The sequence below is a fragment of the Ooceraea biroi genome, chromosome 2, assembly GCF_003672135.1.
Source record: "Ooceraea biroi isolate clonal line C1 chromosome 2, Obir_v5.4, whole genome shotgun sequence".
NCBI lineage: Eukaryota > Metazoa > Arthropoda > Insecta > Hymenoptera > Formicidae > Ooceraea > Ooceraea biroi.
The window spans coordinates 9034445-9054021 of NC_039507.1; the positions used below are offsets into that span (position 1 = coordinate 9034445).

The 19577-nt window shown below is 40.8% G+C and overlaps 1 protein-coding gene across 11 annotated transcripts in view; it reads left to right on the forward strand.

Annotated features, from left to right (window-relative positions):
- LOC105276785 overlaps nucleotides 1-6381 on the forward strand; it is a 46106-nt gene extending 39725 nt beyond the window's left edge. For all 11 annotated transcript variants that reach the window (XM_026967957.1, XM_026967959.1, XM_026967958.1 and 8 more), the window contains one exon: nucleotides 107-6381. In XM_026967957.1, the coding sequence (XP_026823758.1) occupies nucleotides 107-432 (326 nt within the window). In that variant the 3' untranslated portion in view covers nucleotides 433-6381. The remainder of the gene's footprint in view (nucleotides 1-106) is intronic.
- Nucleotides 6382-19577: the final 13196 nt, after the last annotated feature.

Genomic DNA, 19577 nt, shown 5'->3' on the forward strand with positions numbered 1-19577 from the left:
TACAGGCACATAGAATCATCGCATGATTGTTTACGTAAACCTTTTTGGACTGGAGGTAGGGCGCATGCAATACCATACTGGATTTAATCACTCTTGCCGATTACAGAGGGCAAATCCATGGCGACGTCGTACGACTGCAAGTTCATCGAGACGTCCGTCGGCATCAACCACAACGTCGACGAGCTGCTGGTCGGTCTGCTCACGCAGATTCGTCTGAAGCTGGAAAATCCCGAGAGGACCCGCGAGATGTTCCGGAAACGTTCGCGGAAGAATCGCAGCAAATCGCCGCTGGGCTCGTGCTCGGAGAACAACTCGCCTAAGAAGTATCGCGGCAGTCGGACCAGCACCAGCTTGAAGGTGCGCAATCTGCTCGATAAGGTGTGGGCACGCGACAGCAAGTCGAAGAGCTGCGAGAATCTGCACGTCCTGTAAAATCTCCCGGCAATAGGAGAGAAAGAGAGGACGGATCGGTGAGTTCGATCACCGTCTCGTTCCGGAATGATCTGGAACGAGCGAGTCATCGCGACAAAACGACGATGACGACGAGGGATTTCCGTCGAGGGTGTCTTCTTACTCTACTTCAGCAGCGGCGGCTTAAGCACGGGGTCAACGAGGGGCGACTCTCGTCGCGGAAGAGGACGACACGAGTATCGACCTGCACTCGACTGTAACTCTCGACTTCGCGGGAGAGGAGACACGTGCGTATCGCTTTGTAACGAAGTACGTAGCGACCTTTCCGGCCGCGTTTCACGACGCCACGTGGTTGTCATCTTCTCTGTGGGTGAGGTGATCCCTTCCGTTGCACCCGTTGCAAGGCACGCCGAGACCGATCATTGAAACTAGGCCGCGGAGATGATTTCTACTTTGCCCGCGCGAAGCTTGTGACTTTCGACGGCTGTAAATTTGGATCAGTTTCATCTTGCGTTGCGCTGCACGATTTTTCTATCACGTTCTAATTGCCCTCTAATTGCCAATCGAGGCGAGAACGCGAGAACTCGTTGAGTCTTCTCCACTTTTACGATTCAATTCAATTTTTTCCAAGGATCCTCGGATCCTTCATGGCTCTTAAAAATTCCGGGCGCGAGTGATAAAACGCCCTTAATCCCGGTGAGAAGTCCGGCGAGTGTACGATCTTTGTGATTACCGTAAAGCGTAAATATAGGCCACGGGGGGGTTGTTTTAAGCGCGCATATACCACGATGAGCGCGAGCGTCGTTATCGCGAGGGGGTACGTTTCCGCTCGCGCGCGCGCGCGGACGCGAGGAGGAAGGCGTGAAATAAAATACCCGTGAAGTAATGCGAAAAAGGCGACACCCCGCGAAGGCGCAGCGCAATCAGCGTAGATTACTAGCAGGGCGTACTCGTTATCGCGCATAACCGAGACCATTACGGGTAGGGAATCGCATCGATTCTTATCACGTCCGCTCGACGGGACGCTACACAATCGATCATGCTTACATCGTGTTCCCGCGACCGTAAATACGAGCGGCAAAAAGAGGCGACGCGCAAACAATTTTTGCTCGCCATAAGGACGAATGTTTGTACGAATAACGTAAGAACCAGCCACGTCCATGCACGGATTGGTCTGCAGCTTGCATAATAATAAAATGTGTGCGCGAGCGCGCGAAATTATGTTTGCACCGATATTTTGCATTTCAATCTCGTACAGAATTGCGAGCTATCGATCGGATCGCCGTAGGGATCGGCAATCCTCAGCCGTGTCGGCGAACCGACAGCTCACTCACCCTTTTGCGCTTGGCGTTTTCAGCTGAAATACCATATAGGCAAATTCCAGGATAGATAGCAATATGGGCAGAGAGATAACCGCCCCATTGCGGTTTGTCTAGTAGTCGCCGCAGCAGTGGTTCTCTAATGTTTTTCCGCTGATGGTACGGGGATATCGTTAGCGCGAGGAATTATGGCGATTATAAGTGGGCGAACTGATAGGAAATGCTACGTGTGCTGAATAAGCAGAATTGGGCAAAAGTAAGTAGGGAAATAATGGTAAGAGAGGTAAAGAATGAAAAATTCGAAATTTCAGGTTTTAATTTTGTTTTAGGTGTAATGAAAGTAAACTTGTGGAGAAATTATTTAATTATGAACATTTGATCTTATCAATCACATTTACTTTCCCAAATTTAATAAAATGAAGTATATAACGGGTATTCCTTCTGGCTTTTGTGTAAAACAAAATAATTATTCATAGATTTTCTGGAGATATTTCAAATTTATTGCCTTTGAGAACCACACTCTGTGCTAAAGCAATATAGTTAATACAATATCGCCGTTGCATATCAAACTTTTCGCCCTATTCGAATTTATTAAAAATGTGTAACTTTGTAAATATTTTATAAGCATTTCCCTATTCTGCACATTTAAAAGCTCGTGATTTATTTTCGCAATAATTCTGCTTTGTATTTATTTTAAGAATTCCGCTCATGCTTCCACGCATTACCTTCAATTTTTCTTTATCGATAGCTATTAAAGGAAAATTGAATTTTCCGATCGTTATATTTCGAAGGAGCTAGCACGTGTAAGATAGAATGCAATTTCAATTGTAATTACAAATCCAGGAAAGATACTTTTCTACCAAAGAAACCATTAATTATTATAAATCATTATTAAAGCGATTCGAAGAATGAAATCAAACGCAATGAATAATATAAGTCACCTGAAAATCTGAAGACTCTTCAGTTGAAGGTCCTTAAGCTTTTCAACAGTCATCACAGATTGCATTCGAGTAAAAGCATTTTACGTTTATTAAAAATTTTTTATTTATGAGATGCATCTGCAATTTTTCCACTCACAAATGTTCATTCTAAATGACCAAATATTACATTCCCTTTACGCAGGGACCTTTCAGTCACACGCGCAATACGTGTCGCTTCTCAGTGCATTATGTGATCAGCTGCAACATGCGAAAAGCACGACCGTGTCGGAACGTTAAGTGGTACAGCTTATATATGGCGTGAAATACATATGGGGCCATGAAAGATAAGTGGGTCGCCCGACCATCATGACTGCCGTTCTCCTGAGTTAAAGGGCCTCGATATCCGCGGCGAGACGCAAAGGCAATGCATGGCGCCAGCAGGTGAATCGAATCGAATCGAATCGTCGCCGCGAAAGGTCGTTCCGCGCGACAAGCAATTAATTTCCTAACGATCTTCCGATACACACCGAGCGACCGACTGGCCAACCGACGTCAGATCGAATCAACCTTAGCAACGTGGAACGTTTTAACACCGGCAAAAGCTCGCCTGGTGCTGAATTCATCCGTGAACGAGTTCGAAAGCGAACGTTCTTCCGGAGCAAAGAACGGTTGAAACACACGAATACGAAGTTTCATCAGTTCGCCGAGTGTGCGATGTGACAGTTCACCGAAACGACGTTAAACTTGGAAGCTTTGGCACAATGCGCGTTGCACATGTATCTGAAGATTGCGCATCATAGAGAAATCGATAAATCTAAAATTGTTTTTTCTGTACATTTATGTCACGATCAAAATTTAATTATGTCACGTAGCGTACTGTTTAGTTCCGCTGTAGGCACGCGTTGCACGGCGTTTTGTCTTCGTGATACAATATCGAAGATAAGCAAGCAGCTCATTTTGAGCTCGCGGAACACGAGCTGCCGTGATATCGATCAGACAAGCTTGTGTGATTACAGATTCGACGTCATGCGAGTGAAACAATATTGTTGCTCCGACGCAAATGGGGTGGGAATTCTATATTTTTTAACTCCGGACAAACCGGCGCGAATATAAACCTGCGAGCGGCATATAAAATAACGTGATTATTAATTTTTTTTGCATTCTGTGAAAATCCTCTGGCGTCGTGCCCGTCGCCGTTGCCCACTTCAATTAGCTAAATTACACGGAGATACGCTAAGGTGCGCCTACTCGCCAGAACTGCATGCGCCGCGTAATCCGTCGCGATGTGCGCGCACTGAAATTCTCGCAACTGCATGATTCATTCCGCCCCATTTTATAATCCTGCGGCTGTGCATTCTGTGCGTGTATATGTGTGTATTTTTGTGTATTTCGTCTTTCCATTTGAAATATATTACTCGAAATCTCTGATCCCTCTACGGCGGTACATGTATAAAGCTGTTTGCTTCTTTAATCCTTCCTCAGCGAGCTTTGATTTTATTCACGCACACATGTTATCATTGGGGAAAGCTTAAGGGTTCTGTTTGAAATAATTCATGGAAAATCGTTTGAAATATAGCAAGAGGAGATTACGCCATCAAGCGTCTGTACGTGCATGCTGTTGCAAGATTATTCTAAGAAGCAGATCGGCCGATAATTTACATTAAGAGACATCATCTCGATCAGGTTTTATTCCGTTCGCTATTATTCTTTCTCGTGATATGATTCAAACTGTTATCGTAGGCGAGGTGGAACCAGATTTCTAATTTAATCGAGTAAAACGATGTCTAGTCATATATGTCAGAGTAAAAAAATATAACGTGTTACATCTTTCCATATTTCTGCTGCACTTAAGTTACTCAGTGAAGTGTCTTTTTTATATCGCAGCCATAAAACGCACTAACACAGAATATGCACTCTTTCACCTTTTCACTAAAACATTTAACGCAAAATTATGTCTTGCCCCGTTCCTACGAAATGCAATATCTGCTGAATTTTTCAACAGTAACATTTCTTCTCTCGCGGTAATTGAGTGTTACTATGCTGAAAATGATTACATACTTTCGCATCGTGGAGTTGAGGAGAGAAGCGAGCTACTAATTGACGTAACTACAAACGCTCGGCAAAGTAAACTTCATGATACAAATTGCATACGATGGTTCCTGATTTGTATTATGAAGTTTATTTGGCGCATTAAACGCTACAAAGTTCTAATGCTGTTTCCTTGTAGCGTCGATAACGTAATAAACATGTTCAGAACATATAAGCGTTAACCAATTATTATCAAGTATGTATACGCATACGAATATCTCTCAGCCTCTTTTATTTAACTGAATATATTTTTTGACAAAATTTAAAAAACTTATGAGTTAATATCAATTGCTTATTTGCTAATATGTATATCATTTAGACTTGTGATTGATGATATTATAATTTAATTTTTCGTATCTTCAATTAATATTATACTTTTTACAGTACAATATTATATTTTAAATGTATTTGTCTAAAACCTTTTTTGACTCACATGTTCGAAAGTGCCTCCCCTTCTTTCTTTGAAACTCTTGAGCTTTTCTACAAATAACAATTTAAAAAGAAAGATTCGACTCGTTTAAAGGAAAAGTTCAATTTCCGAAGAGTACTTTTTTAAATCTCCCGCAGTAAAACGAACATGTAAAGTTGCAAAGTGCATCTTGCTCAGATTATCCTCGCCAATCCGAGAACTACCATTGTCGGTCATTATATTCGCTAGCGGAACCGAAAAAGCGGACCGAATATTTGCGGAAGGCAATTGCGAGAAATTCGGACGTAGCGGACTTTTTTCTCTATTTTTCAGCGAAGCTGCCAGCGCCGGAAATAAAGAGTTTTCGCAATATCGTGTTTCGCGCTGCGGTAAACGGTAATATCACGTAAAATCGCGTGTATCGCAAATGATTTACCATGTTTGCCGTACTTTTTTCCTTTTTTCGGGACACAATATCATAAATGTCCTGTTTGTTGAAAACAGCTCGTTTTCCAATAAACCTCTTTTGGAACACCGCATGCGGTAACGTCGCATTAAATTGTGAGGCGAACGATAGCGCGAATGTAAGATGAGAATTAACGTAGAGATTCATCGCTGTTGGTTTAACGTGAAACTTTAAACGTTTCCTATACTCGAGGTAACGACACTGCAACTTTCATGAGACGAATCAATTGCTGTTCAAACATAATCGAGCGGCTACGAAAGTCGGTCGCGTTAGCTCTATCGTCGGCCGAGAAGCAAATCATTGTTCAAGTCGCTGTTGCGACGACGCCGGAGAATTCGGGGCCAATTTGTCGATCGTCTTTGTTCTCATTGACTGGCAGACGGTCGTTTGCAACCTTTAACACGCGAAACTCGCTGATAACTTTCTTGCCCGTGGCTGAATGTGCGCGTAAATTCTGCGGCAAGCTATTGTGAACTGGACGTAGAATCGCCGAGCTGTGCAATTCTATCTCGACATTGGCCAGAGATTAATACTTGAAGACAGAAATTCGCAGAAACGATCCAACTACACACTTTAGCTATTAAATGTTAACATGCAGTCGACGCCAGCTTGTAAAGACTTAAATAAATCTTTTTTTTCATCAGATTTAACAGTTTCAACAGACGTGATCCGTTGATCGATCGTTCTCGTTTATCACTGTACGACACTTTAGCCGCGTCCGCGGTGCACGATCCTGACGAAAGAAGTGAGTCGAAGATGATGAAAAAAGTTGCGACCGATGACGCAGTTACGAGGGGCTCTTCTCTCGTTAAAGGGATCGCGAACTTTCGAGTTGGACGACAGGGGGTTGCGCTACAGTATCGTACACCTTCGTTACTCCGCTTTCCCGATAATTTAACGGCTACGGTAATATTCGCCGAGGCGTAATAATTTAATACGAGCGCGTTATCTCGCGTGACTCGCGCACAGTTCACAATAGCTCGTAATACGCTCGTAGCATCGCGCCCGGGTCCCGTTTGCGAACCACGCGCCATGGTACGAAGGAATCGATGGCACCCTTCCGTTCGTTTTCCGTCGACGGTGCCTGCCTTCGCGAACAGTCAATGCGAATTCGAGCGGAGCGATCGATGGCTCCTATCGTATCGCGAAGCACGCGCGAGCGGTTCTCTTCGTAATTTCGCCACGGGGGTTGAGTCAGCTCCACTTTCGCAACGGGATCTCTCTAGTACGTAACCGTAATTGTAATTGTAATTGTAATTGTACCATTATTATAACGCGCCGATCAAGCGCTCGTCTTCCTCGACCGAATCGCTGCGACGAGCGTTCCACGAGCGTTGCGCAATATCGCTCGATGCGCGACATTTTTACCTCCGATAGGTCACATTTCTTCCCGGAAGAGTGCAACGTAATATTTTTGAAAAGGTTCTTCATCGTGTCGGGATCGGTCGAAATTGTCGCGTAAAAAGTAGATCTGCAATATGCAAAACTGTCGAAAATGTTCGGCAGATGCTCCGGGCGATTTTTAAAATTCCAACAGCGCAAAGTACGCGATACTACCTTGCATTTCGAAATTCAAACGTCCATGTCACAGACACGCGCTCGGGATATCACGCCGATCTCGATGCATCTACCACAATGTTATTACGATTATAGGGAACGATAACGTGAAATCTCTCAATCTGCATTTCGCATGCTCGCGTTTCGCCCGTTTAAAGATATGCGAACGTCGAGATTTCGTGCGCCGATGTGCTGCACATCGCGCGTGGAATCTGTCCAATCGCGCGCGCGCCTGACCTTAATCCCTTAATGCCAGTGACCTTTCGCCGCGAAACACGACGAAATAAATGATCAATAAATCGTTTTCTTATCTATCGACAGGAGCAAGACAGTCGATCGATCCTCGTCCGAATGTAGCGAGTTGTGCTCGATTGCAATCGGAGCGTCGCAATAAAATATGTGCACGTGACGCTAAGCCATTTCTTTCAGTAGTATCCTTCTAGATATAGTATAATACAATCCTAGCGATGAATAAGGCGAGCATTTCCTTCCGAGGCTAATTGCACTCGCGACTTACACGCGACGCGTACAATCCGCGTCGGGCTGGACCGTTCGTCCGGATCTCGAGTCGTAGCTCGATCTTCCGTTTGCGTTTCAAGCGACGCACTCGGTCCTCGGTCTCTAGACTACCCCTTAACATCCCCGTCGTACGCGGCGATCCGCGACTCTCGCTGCGGTATCGGCGCGGCGTAAACTCGGCGAGTTCGGGTTTTCGGATGCGAGCGAACTCGACGAGGCTGAATTGCGGGCCGATTCCCGCGTTTATGCACGACTGCGAAAACACGGTAATTGGCGCGGGAGGGTCGCATTCGGCGCACAGGGCGGCACGTCGAAGCCGCCCTCGTCGAAATAACAACGGGTCTCGACCCCGCGTGTATCGGCCCGGGACGCATTTATACATGCTTATGTACGTACATGTAGCATGCGTACAATTTAGGATCGACATACGATAGCTCGTTAGCGGACTTCGATTGTCGATTTAGAACGTACGTATGCATTCCTTTATGCTCACCCCCTATCTCCCTCTTTCTCTCTCTCTCTTTCTCTCTTTGATGGACAAAGAGAGGAGAACCACGGCACATTGTATTGAGACTATTGATTGCCATTCGCCGTTGCGATATCGCGTATTAGGAGACGGTGAGTGGATCAAGCAGCATGTACACCGTATTAATCCGAAGCCCCGCGCAAGGCAACTGGCGCGCGCGATATTTATTTTTGTAATACGAGAACACACACGCGGGATAACTCGCCGGTACTCAGGCACACGCTTCCTTCTACGTGCCGCGCGTTATCGCGTTATCTCGACCTGGCGCGTTCGTTTGCACCGCGTTTACGTCGGGTTTACATACGGTAGCCGCTTGCGCACGATTTTTATTGCGTTTTCTTGACGGAGGAACGAACGAGCGCAATCTCGCAGTTAACTCGTGTGGAAACGGAGAGGAAAGTTCCTCTGAATTGATCGAAGGAGAGCTCGCGTACGCCGCTATTTGCATTCAAAGCTCCTCGATCGGATCGGAATACGGCTGCGTACGCTCTAAAGTGTTTCGTTTGCGAGCCCCGAGCATAAGTCTCTTTCTTTTCTTCCATTTTCCTTTTTTTTCAGTACCTCGTTCGAAGTTGGTAAGTGCAGCGAAATTCCATTATAACGGAAATTCGAACAGCGTGATATCATTCGAGTTTCTGGCCGATGTTGACAGCGGATAAAACAATTTAAACTTTCTAGCTGTCGCTATTCGCGTACGCGTACGTGTGTAACTCGATATAACAAAATTTTCGCGAACGTAAAGTCAATCTGCCGTGCGATAAATCGAAGGAAGAAAAACGTCGGGGGAGATTTGTCGTGGGATAGAGATCTCGGTGTGCGGAATTGCGGGATTTTGCGGTAACAGTTCGTGATTGCGTGTACGTCACCGGGGAGAGGGATATCGAATGTATCGATACGCGTGCTCTTCCGTTTCCGAACAAAAACGATTAGTACAGATCTCCGCTCGGAAGTGTCAATAGCGTCGCAACGGCCGTCAGGGCGATCTGATTATTAATCGGTATCGGCGTTAAATCCACCGGCTTAACGTTTAACGTCGTCGTTGCTCCAGGTGGCTTCGAAGGATGGCTGCTCTCATCGAGTTACTGATACGGCTTGATATTAAACCGCGTATTAAACGAGATACGAGTGATGGACGCGAAGGAGCGATACTCGTGGCGGATCGTTTAAGGGGGGAGCCTGCTTTAGAACGTTGAAAATAAGGTATAATTTTACGAAATTTTTTGGAGAAACTATACAGCGGATCATTATAAAACTTTGATGCATTTATTAGTACATGTTTAAAGATAAACAAAATTATTTTTTTATTTGAATATATCGCCTGTAGAGGTCGTTCTGGAGGCATCTTAGTGCAGCCGGCATTGCAAATTGGTGAGCATTCTCCTGCCTCCAAATTTCATCCAAACTGAAAAATTGAAATATTTTCTCGTTATTTATGAATTCCCATCGTCGATGAAGCTTTAATATTCATAAAAACATTAAGTTAAACAATTATTTTTGCATGAAAAAGTTCAAAACCTTTGCCTAAAAATCGTACTTTTGCGTTCTAAGCTCCACCATTTTGGCACTTTTCAACTTTTTTCTTCTCTCTTTGGTTCATCGACGATGGGCATTCATAAATAACGAGAACATATTTCAATTTTTCAGTTTAGACGAAATTTGGAGGCAGGAGAATGCTCACCAATTTGCAATGCCGGCGACGCGACTGCACTAAGATTTCTCCAGGACGACCTCTACAAGCGATATATTCAAATCAAAAAATAATTTTTTTATCTTTAAACATGTACTAATAAATGCATAAAAGTTTTATAATGATCCGCTGTATAGTTTCTCCAAAAACAATTCGTAAAATATACCTTATTTTCAGCGTTCTAAAACAGGCTCCCCCCTTAAGACGATCTTACAGCAAACTTTATCGTTTGCTATACAATCTTATAGCGTTGAGAGAAATTACAATACCGTGAAGTAATAATAGCGTAAAAGCACGATTCTGTGGGATCACGGATCTCGGCGTGCAAATGGACAAAAGGAAGGAAAAGAGATCGAAATGGTGGAGATGATGATTGTGAAGCACGTATGAAATACACGAGTGAAATGTATCAAAACGATTTAATTAGCGATAAAAATTCGGTAGATACGTGTCGTTCGTTTCCCACGTTATTTGTACGATATCAATGACCACTTCAAAGTTGAGCGCGGATTGCTGTGCCATATGCGATTTTGATAGTCGGCTCTCTCGTTTTATACACGAGAGGCGATTTAAAAATCACGCGTGACACTTTTTGGGTTTTTTAATTCACGACAAGACGACCTATTCGCGCGGCGAGGATTCGAGAGTTTCCAAAATCATTTCTTCCAAGCAACTTGAGCAAACTGAGCAAATTAAAGAACACCCTCTCTTGTGGATTCTTATAGACGTTATGTAAGTACCTATAGGAATAAATGTGATTTTTCACATATAGTTTGAAATTCCAATGATCTGTGATTTCAATCAGTAGGTTGAATTCCCTTAAAGATGACTTCGCGAGAGCACGATGCGGGAATTATCGTGCGCCGAACTGCGCGGGGCTTTATAAATAGAGCACGTATTAACAAATTAAGCGATTAATCGATTAATATGTCCAAGAGATAAAGATGCATACGACTGATTGTTAAGCGTCGACCTTGCGCACTCGCTGGGATTTCACTTGGAACACCCGCACTCACCGCGGCACTCGCGTTCCCCGTTGTTTATCATTAAGGGATGTTTCTCGATGCGCGATCGTCGTCATTAAACGAATAGCGATTTTCAAAATGAACGATGCACGCTGCGTCGACTTCCGTTACGCAGTTACCGCTTTGTACGTGGGATTTTAAGAGAGTTTCTTACGAAAACGTTCAATGAATCACATACTGAAAAATCACATTGAGGGGCTTCGAAAAGAAATACGCGTTAGAAATGTTGTGCAAGCTGATGTTGAGCGTACGTGATTCACAAACTGGATTTTATATTTTACTAGCATCCCCCGTCACGCGGGCTTCGCCCGCGATATTATGTGTAGAATTAAATAAAAACACATTTTACCCCTTCTCACCCGTTAGGGGTGGAATTTCGGAAAACCCACCCTTAGTGAGCACCTACGTAATAGTAGGAATATACCCTTAAAATTTCAAGTCGATAGATGCAGTGGTCCGGGCTGCACGTTGATGAGTCAGTGAGTGGTATTTGGCTTATACAGGGTGTCCCGGGTTTTAACCGACAAACTGCGGGAGCATATTCTACTAGTGGAAATAAGAAAAAATTCTTATATCGAGTTTGCTTAGAAATGCTTTATTACAAAGTTATAAACCAATATTGAAAAGAAATATCAGATAAGTAACAACGGAACATAGTGTAGAATTTGGAAGGCCGAAGATGTTTATGTTACGTGTATTCACATGTATTCATGTTCACTATGTTGAAACGATTCAGTATGATTGTTACTTTCACGACAGTAGCCGTTAGATTTCAATCGTCGTGTCAACTAGCAATTACTATCAGAATGCCAAAAGTGTTTTCAAATGAGGAATACACCGATATTCATTTCGTGTACGGATTCTGTGACGGAAATGCACGAGCTGCCGTACGAGAGTATCAACGTAGATTTCCTAACAGGAGAGTACCAGATAGATTTAAAGCCGTTACTATTAGTTAGAATACCGACATTCTGTCAATGTCTACGTATATGTCAGGACATTTGAATCTACTTATTGCGTAGATAATTTTTAATTTTGTGAAATCCGTTGTTACTTATCTGATATTTCTTTTCAATATTGGTTTATAACTTTGTAATAAAGCATTTCTAAGCAAACTCGATATAAGAATTTTTTCTTATTTCCACTAGTAGAATATGCTCCCGCAGTTTGTCGGTTAAAACCCGGGACACCCTGTATATATGTATATAGATTTCAAGAGATAATCTAATAGAGAATTTATTTCGTAGCAGAATAAGAGTAACTTAATTTTTTTCATAAAAACTCTGCATACATCCAGTTTCGAAAGTGTGTAACTTATTTGCCGTTTTACAGCATTTGCGTTTGCTTTTATAAACTTTTATTATTAATCGTGGCTAATCTCGACAATACGATATTAACTTAAATATAAATTACAAGATGAGTAAGATGAGCCTCACCTTTTCTACAATAAAATTATTACAGTTACATTTCTCGCTTATTTAATCGTGCGGGATCCTTTACCGCGATTTCGGGCTTTATTTTCAATTGGTGTTGTAGAAATTCGAACGGAGATTCGATCGAAAGGAGCGTAATGGAAGTTTCATAGTGATCGCTTCGTAAATTAGAAATAAGAAGCAGCTCCTAAGCGCTCGTAAAGGTCGCTCATTAACCGGAATATACGATAATCGAGAGTAAGTCTCGCTACTGGCTCTCGTTTCTCAACTCGCTCGTTTTCTTCAGATCGTAAATGAGTGCTCGGTATTACATATACGTTTTCTAGCTCTTTCTCATCCAGTGTGATCTCATAACAGCAGACGTGTCATATAGCATAGAGCAAGGGACGTTTTTGTCTACCTGGTAATATGGGAGAACGTTAAAATATTAAGGTAACGTATAATCTGATAAAATCCGCGTATAAGAATCTATTTATGCGCCTTTTTTCGCGACTAATGGAAGCACGACTAACGAAATACACCTGATCGTGGGGAACAGTCGGAGGACAACGACGCGCTTGGGGAACGAGGCGAGATATCGACATGGTAATTCGTAAACGAAATGCTTTTTCCGTCCATCTAGAAGCGCATGGCTTTGACGAAGGCGATCGCGCGGACAGTCACGTCCCGGCGAAATTGCGCGTGCGAGATGCATCGCCATGCCCGATGTATATTCTTTTTATCGATTCCCTCAGGGCATCGAGATATCCCGGCAAAGTGCCGTGCATCAAGGCGACGACAAAAAAATACAATTACCACGCACGATGGCCCTTGCGTCGACATCGCTCGCTGCGACGACGTTGTTCTTTATCTCGGGCGATAATCAAGTTCACGGGACGCGATAATGTTTACGGTAGGATTTTATCAGCGAATCGCAAATGTCCCTTTTGATTTCCCCGGTGATTTTACGCGGGATCTGTCGCGTATAATTCGAACCTGGAATAACTTTTCCCATTTTTTCGCAGAGGCTATTAAGCGTTCACGTACGACTCAATAATGCATACTACGAATAACGTTATCAATGTAGGCCTTTGAGGGAATGCAATAACCACTGCACGGTTTTAGCACGGTAAAAATTGTGGAAGTTATTTCAGGCCATAAAGTAAAGCGACTTGCCCGTTTATAGACCACAATTCCAATATGCTTGATGATATCCTACTGCTGCTTTTTTTACGTGCTTTCTTTTACTTTCTATTTTCATCAGCAGTGTCGCTTAAATTTATTTTATAGTTTATGTTTTGCAAAGTGCAGCAACGTAGTAGCAGTACATCATATTTGACAATAATGAAAATTCTGTCACATGCTGTGTCGTGAAAGAAAATTTGCGGTTGTAATATTATACAAACTGGAGTTTGTATAACGAAAATTGACGTCAAATCATATAGTCTATTATATAATTACATTGTTAAAACTTTCATTAATCTGTAAAGGATCATCGACTGGTGCAATCATCAGATAAACCGATATAATTATATGCAGTGAATAGAAACGCCAATGAACGCTTTCATCATCCACGTAATAATTTGCAATTATTATTTATGATTACACATTATCATAATTATCATAATTATCATAATTATCATAATTATCGTAATTACCGTCAGTGCATATCACAACGTATAACAATAATTGACATTCTCAATCGCCGATAATGTCCAGGTATACGCCCGCGGTTGAACCTGAGATAAAATCGTGGTCGACAGGGGAGACGATTGAAGATGCAAGGAACGTCTCGCGCGCACGCGAATTACCTATAGATTTTAGGTTTAGGACGCTGATCGCCAGGTACGTCGTATGCCGATCTGGAGCGGAAGAGTATCCGCTCGATATCCGCGCGTACCTGCGCACTGACGAATATATTGCGGACCATAGCCTAGCGATTAGGCGATTTCACAAATCGATGTTAATATATCTGTACCTGTACGTGTAAGAGATAAAAAAAATGAAGAAGAAAAAGGTGGAGTATTGTGTGCGACACCAGCCGGCAGAGTCGGCCGAGGATTTTCTTGTCTCTTTCTGTGAGTGTATCGTATAACTTGTACCAATGCCCCGGCACCACATAGCGATTATAACTAATGTAATAATTATCGATTAAGCGGGAGAATACGGCGCGCTGTATTCCGTGATTTTTCGCTCAAGGCAGCGGTTTCCAAAGCGCTTTCTTCCTCCTTCTGCAAAGAAGAAAGAAGCAGCCCCGTGAATCTTTCCCGTGGATTTTCCACAAACTCGCAGACGGTTCCATTTCCCTCTTTCCCGTGAAATAATTCACGCAAATAATTAGGATAGTATTTATTCTATTCGATTCAGGCTATTATAGGCGACCGCGCCGCTTCTCGAAAGCGTTCCCTAGGCTCGCGCTACCGAGAAGAGGAATATCGTCCTTTGGAAAACGCTGACCTTAAGGTTCTTAAGACGCGCGAGTGAAAGGGACTATTTTCTGCCGGAAAGTTTTTTCGGGATCGATAAAGCGCCATCGACGCGCCGTCCCTGTCATCCGCGTGATTCACTTTCGGGAACGATTCGTGGACATGTTGCGTCGTCGTGCGAAATGATAAATACATGAGAAAACGCTCCATACGCGCGACGAAACGAAATATGGAATACGCCGAACACGTCGCTATCAATTATGATGTCTCGTGCAAACGAACGTCGAGGGAATTGTGAGCGAATTGATAGATGTCTCCTGCCCCCGTGAAATAGTCCGATCAATGTTTAACGTTTTCATACACACCGATGATTTGTATGTAACACGCAAGAGAGGAATTTTCATAGAGAAAATCAAAAGCGTATTAAAATAGTGGACAATATATATATAGACACGAGAAAAGCCTGATTTTGTTACAGTTTTAATAATCGATAGGAGATATCGCGATATCCAAACAATATGTACATCGCATTCCACTTAGAAGCTTCAAGATCCTTTCTTAGATCCTTTCTTTCTTTGTAAAAAAACTAATGCTTTTATATCTTCATAAATCAATTGTAAAATTCATTTGTGAGAAGTGTAAGATATGTAAGATTCTCTTTAGCTTAAGATCCCGCGTGATTCTGCTAAGATTGTAGTATTCAATGAGATTATACATATTACGGTATTCAAGCAAAATATAACACGTTCCGTGCATGAGCGCTTCAAGCTAGTCCTTTTCTTTTTGAAATAATATATTTTCTGCCCTCATAAATCATTTGTAAAGCTCATTTGCGAGGAAGAGGTTTCCTTAGTTTAAGAAATTTCTACGTTCGCGTTTGAATATATTATTATCATTACTGTCTCCATTAATTTAGAACATCTTTTAGCTGCTGCAATTTAATATTCTACGCTACGTGTATAATTATTCCCTTTTCGTGCATTAAGGTTTCCTTTCTTGAATGAGTTAAAGACTTCTATTACGGCATGTTGATGCATTGATTAAATTGTTAAGTAACTTAATTTTCTACAAAACTCACCAATGATGATCTACGTTCTTCTTGCTCTCTTTCACCGTCTCACATCCGGTTGAGATGTCCACGAATCGCATACATCCGGGAACTCCGTTGTGACTTTCTGTCCTCTTCGATGTCCAAACGATGAGTCGATGAGTTTGATGCCTGCGAAAAGCGCACGGACTTGTTAACTGTTTGGAGACGCGATTACTCGTTCGGCGTTAGAAACGAGAAGAGATAAAAAGATAATTATCCCGACGGTGCTCCGTTGTCGCATATATTACGAAATTTTCGAGGGATACGCGAGAGGTTCAATACTCGGACACCAAGTGGTAGGCGTCCACGTGATTCCATTGAGACGACGAGAAATAATTCGACGTGTTAGTTTCTTACGATGTTTTTATCCCGTGTACTAGATCTTTATATATACATATATACATATATATATTATATATCGTACTTGCGGCATCGATCGGCACTCGATCGCCAGAAACGATCGCGAAGTGCATTCACACATTCACGTACACACATACATACACACACAAACACAAGCTACGCCGCTCCCCGCCCCGTATAGCATGTAACGTTACGTATTTATGTGAATTTTGTCATTTTACTAAGAACGTACTTGCCGTACAATTAATGAAATAAAAAGAAGAAACTAACTTATTATTATACATAGTTTCTTCTTTTTATTTCATACTTATTATTATACATATAAAATACCGCATACATCTCCAGCTCCCGTGCTTGGCGTTTTGTTTCACGAGATACCAAACTTTTTCAGATTATCACGACCCAGTAAAGAAATGTAATTGTAAAGTGTAATCAATAAAGAATTTTTTGCCTAATATCCCGAGATCGTTTATTACTGAGCATACCACTTATAATCGATCCTCGTGGCTTCTCGACAATGCTCGAGAGAAGCTCTTGATCTACATTTGCAGGAGCGAAGTTGAAATTAATGTCCTAGATATCCGTAAAAAGATTTAACATTTTTCAATATTCGACTTTTTTTATGCTAGAAATAAACTTATTATCGCAGAGAGAGAGAGAGAGAGAGAGAGAAGATAGAAATAGGTGGGTCTGAGAATAACTTATTAACTGATTATCGGTAACCATCGGTAAGAAACATGTATCAGTTTACATTTATTTATATGAAACACATATTTAATATATTACATTAATAAAATTGATATATAAATATAATATAAATATAAATAATATATATATTAAAATTAATATCGTATAATGTGGTACAATATCATATAGGATTCAGTTATGCATAATTATTATAGTCATTAATTATAACTCGAAAATATTATATAGATATAATCACTCTTCGAGGTAATAACAAACAAAAAATATTACAATTTGACAAAGTACCCTTTTCCCTCATTTTCGAGAAAAAATATCGATTTAATATACTGATATAATTAACTCTTTACATTAATAAAATTATTAGTTAAAAATTATAAGTAAACAATTATCTACATAATTACGATCGTTTCATGATTTCTCCACCATTGCTCGACATCTCCTGGGCTCCTTTTTTTTCTCATCGATGATCGTTCTTTTATTTCATTCATCTAATATCTCACTCACTCGCATACAATACCAGACTTGCCCAATCCGCGGGTTGGACACCCCAATACACGATTCGATCGCGAATTGCACTCCCTACGTGAAAGTATATTCGGGAGAACACGATTAATTATTTTAATCGCACGCATAATGATCATCACGATACGCGACAACAATCGCGACATGGAACTTTGAATCCCGAAGTCGCCATATTAGTTAATCGTGGTTATGATGTTCAATGCAATTTTTATGCGTTACAACGCGAATATTCAATATTTTTTACATAGAATTTTTTGCGACCGCGAAACTCACTTTCGAACATTAGGACCGTTAGATAAACCAAAAAGTTAAATAAATCTGAAATATAATTTTCCTTTCTTTCTTCATAAAATTATTACAGCATTCGTATCGCGATTTATTGGACATTGTACAATATAGTGATTCTGATTACAATATATTGCATACTTTCCAAATCTTCTTCATAGATTATTTTATCAAAGAACCCATCTTTATATAGACTTATGCAAATATTTATAATACGTTACATAAATGAACATTTTCTTATATTAGTCTATTTAATCATTCGTATTTTTATCTATTATATTATTATCTATTATTATCTATTATATTTTGGCGAAATTATAAGCGTTTTCTCGCTTGTAATTTGAAGAACCGTTTGTCTAGCTCCATTAAGACGAAGCTGCCTCGCCTTGATTGGCTGAATTGCGATCCGCAATCTCGATCCGATCCGCGTTCGCAATGCGTAGCGCGCTGTAAAGTTATAATCCATACTTTATTTAGAGGAAATGATCTATCTATACTATTATACATATATTATACATATATCTATACCTACTACAAGTTAATTAAACGCTGTTTAATGTAAACTGTACCGGGCAAGGCCGGGCATTAAAGCTAGTTAAAATATAAATTTAAACTTCAAAAGTAAACACATTGAATACTTCGTAATAAATAATTAAATTTGCGAAACATTACCTACTTATAAGGAAATGAAATTATAAGGGAATATGCGTTAAAATAATTGTAATACAATTGCCTAAACACATGGCTTTATTTCTCACTGTTTAACACATTTAAAAAAATAGATCTATCCCACATAACATTTTGCAAGTATTTTGCTAAGAATTTGCTCAGAAATGTTGCAAACAAAATGGCAACAAGGTGAGTCCTCATTTGTTTTAATATTGGTAGCAAAGAAACACGAAACAGCAACTTTACAGCACCTTTGGGGCAACAGTTGCGGTGAAAAATATATAATTATGGCATTATGTCAACAAAAGTTAATTTCTGTCATTATTATAGCAACATGACAGCAATAATTGCCAGCAAATAGATTGCACTACTTTGCTTTAGCAATAAATGTTATCTGGGTTACATTAACAAGCCTGGATTTTTGGTACGCGACTTGACGCAAACGTCTGTTAAAAACATTATTACATATGATTGTTTTCTTGAATTTACAATCCATACGATTGCTCATCTAAAACAGATTGTCACATCATATAAATACAATTTATAAATATATCCCAGCACTATATGTGCAAGAGACGTTCTATTTTGGTCGCAAAGTCACAGAAAAATATGATACGTCTTTCGCACGATGTCACGACTTAACGTACAAAATAATGTAATTATCTGCCTGTTGACAGACAGAAAACTTTTTGTGGTTCTGTGGTTAATACTTCAAAACTAAATTGCAAATACATTTATGTTATTCTTAATATGAAATTAAATTTGACATGTAATTGTTACGTCACAAAGACGTAGCATAGAATAATATATATTCAATATATGTAAATGTAAAAGTTAATATTAGTCTCAGTGTCATAGAAGTTATATAAATAATCGTCCGGTTTTGAGAAGTTAATTGATTTTTACTGTGTTATATATGTAAAATTTGATAGACAAATAATGCATGATTATACTTAACAGAAATTTAAATGGACATAAATTTTACTAAGTAAAACGTATGTCTAATGAAATTATTAGAGGAGAATCCCCTATTATGAGATATGCTCCTAATATGAGATAATGGGGTTTCTGCTAAACTAGTGAGCACCATCTGTTAGTTCCACCATGAACTTATTACTCTTGGTGTAAAATGTATTTAGTGAAAAATTCATTGTTCGTTATTGCGTTTAGCCTTTGCAAGA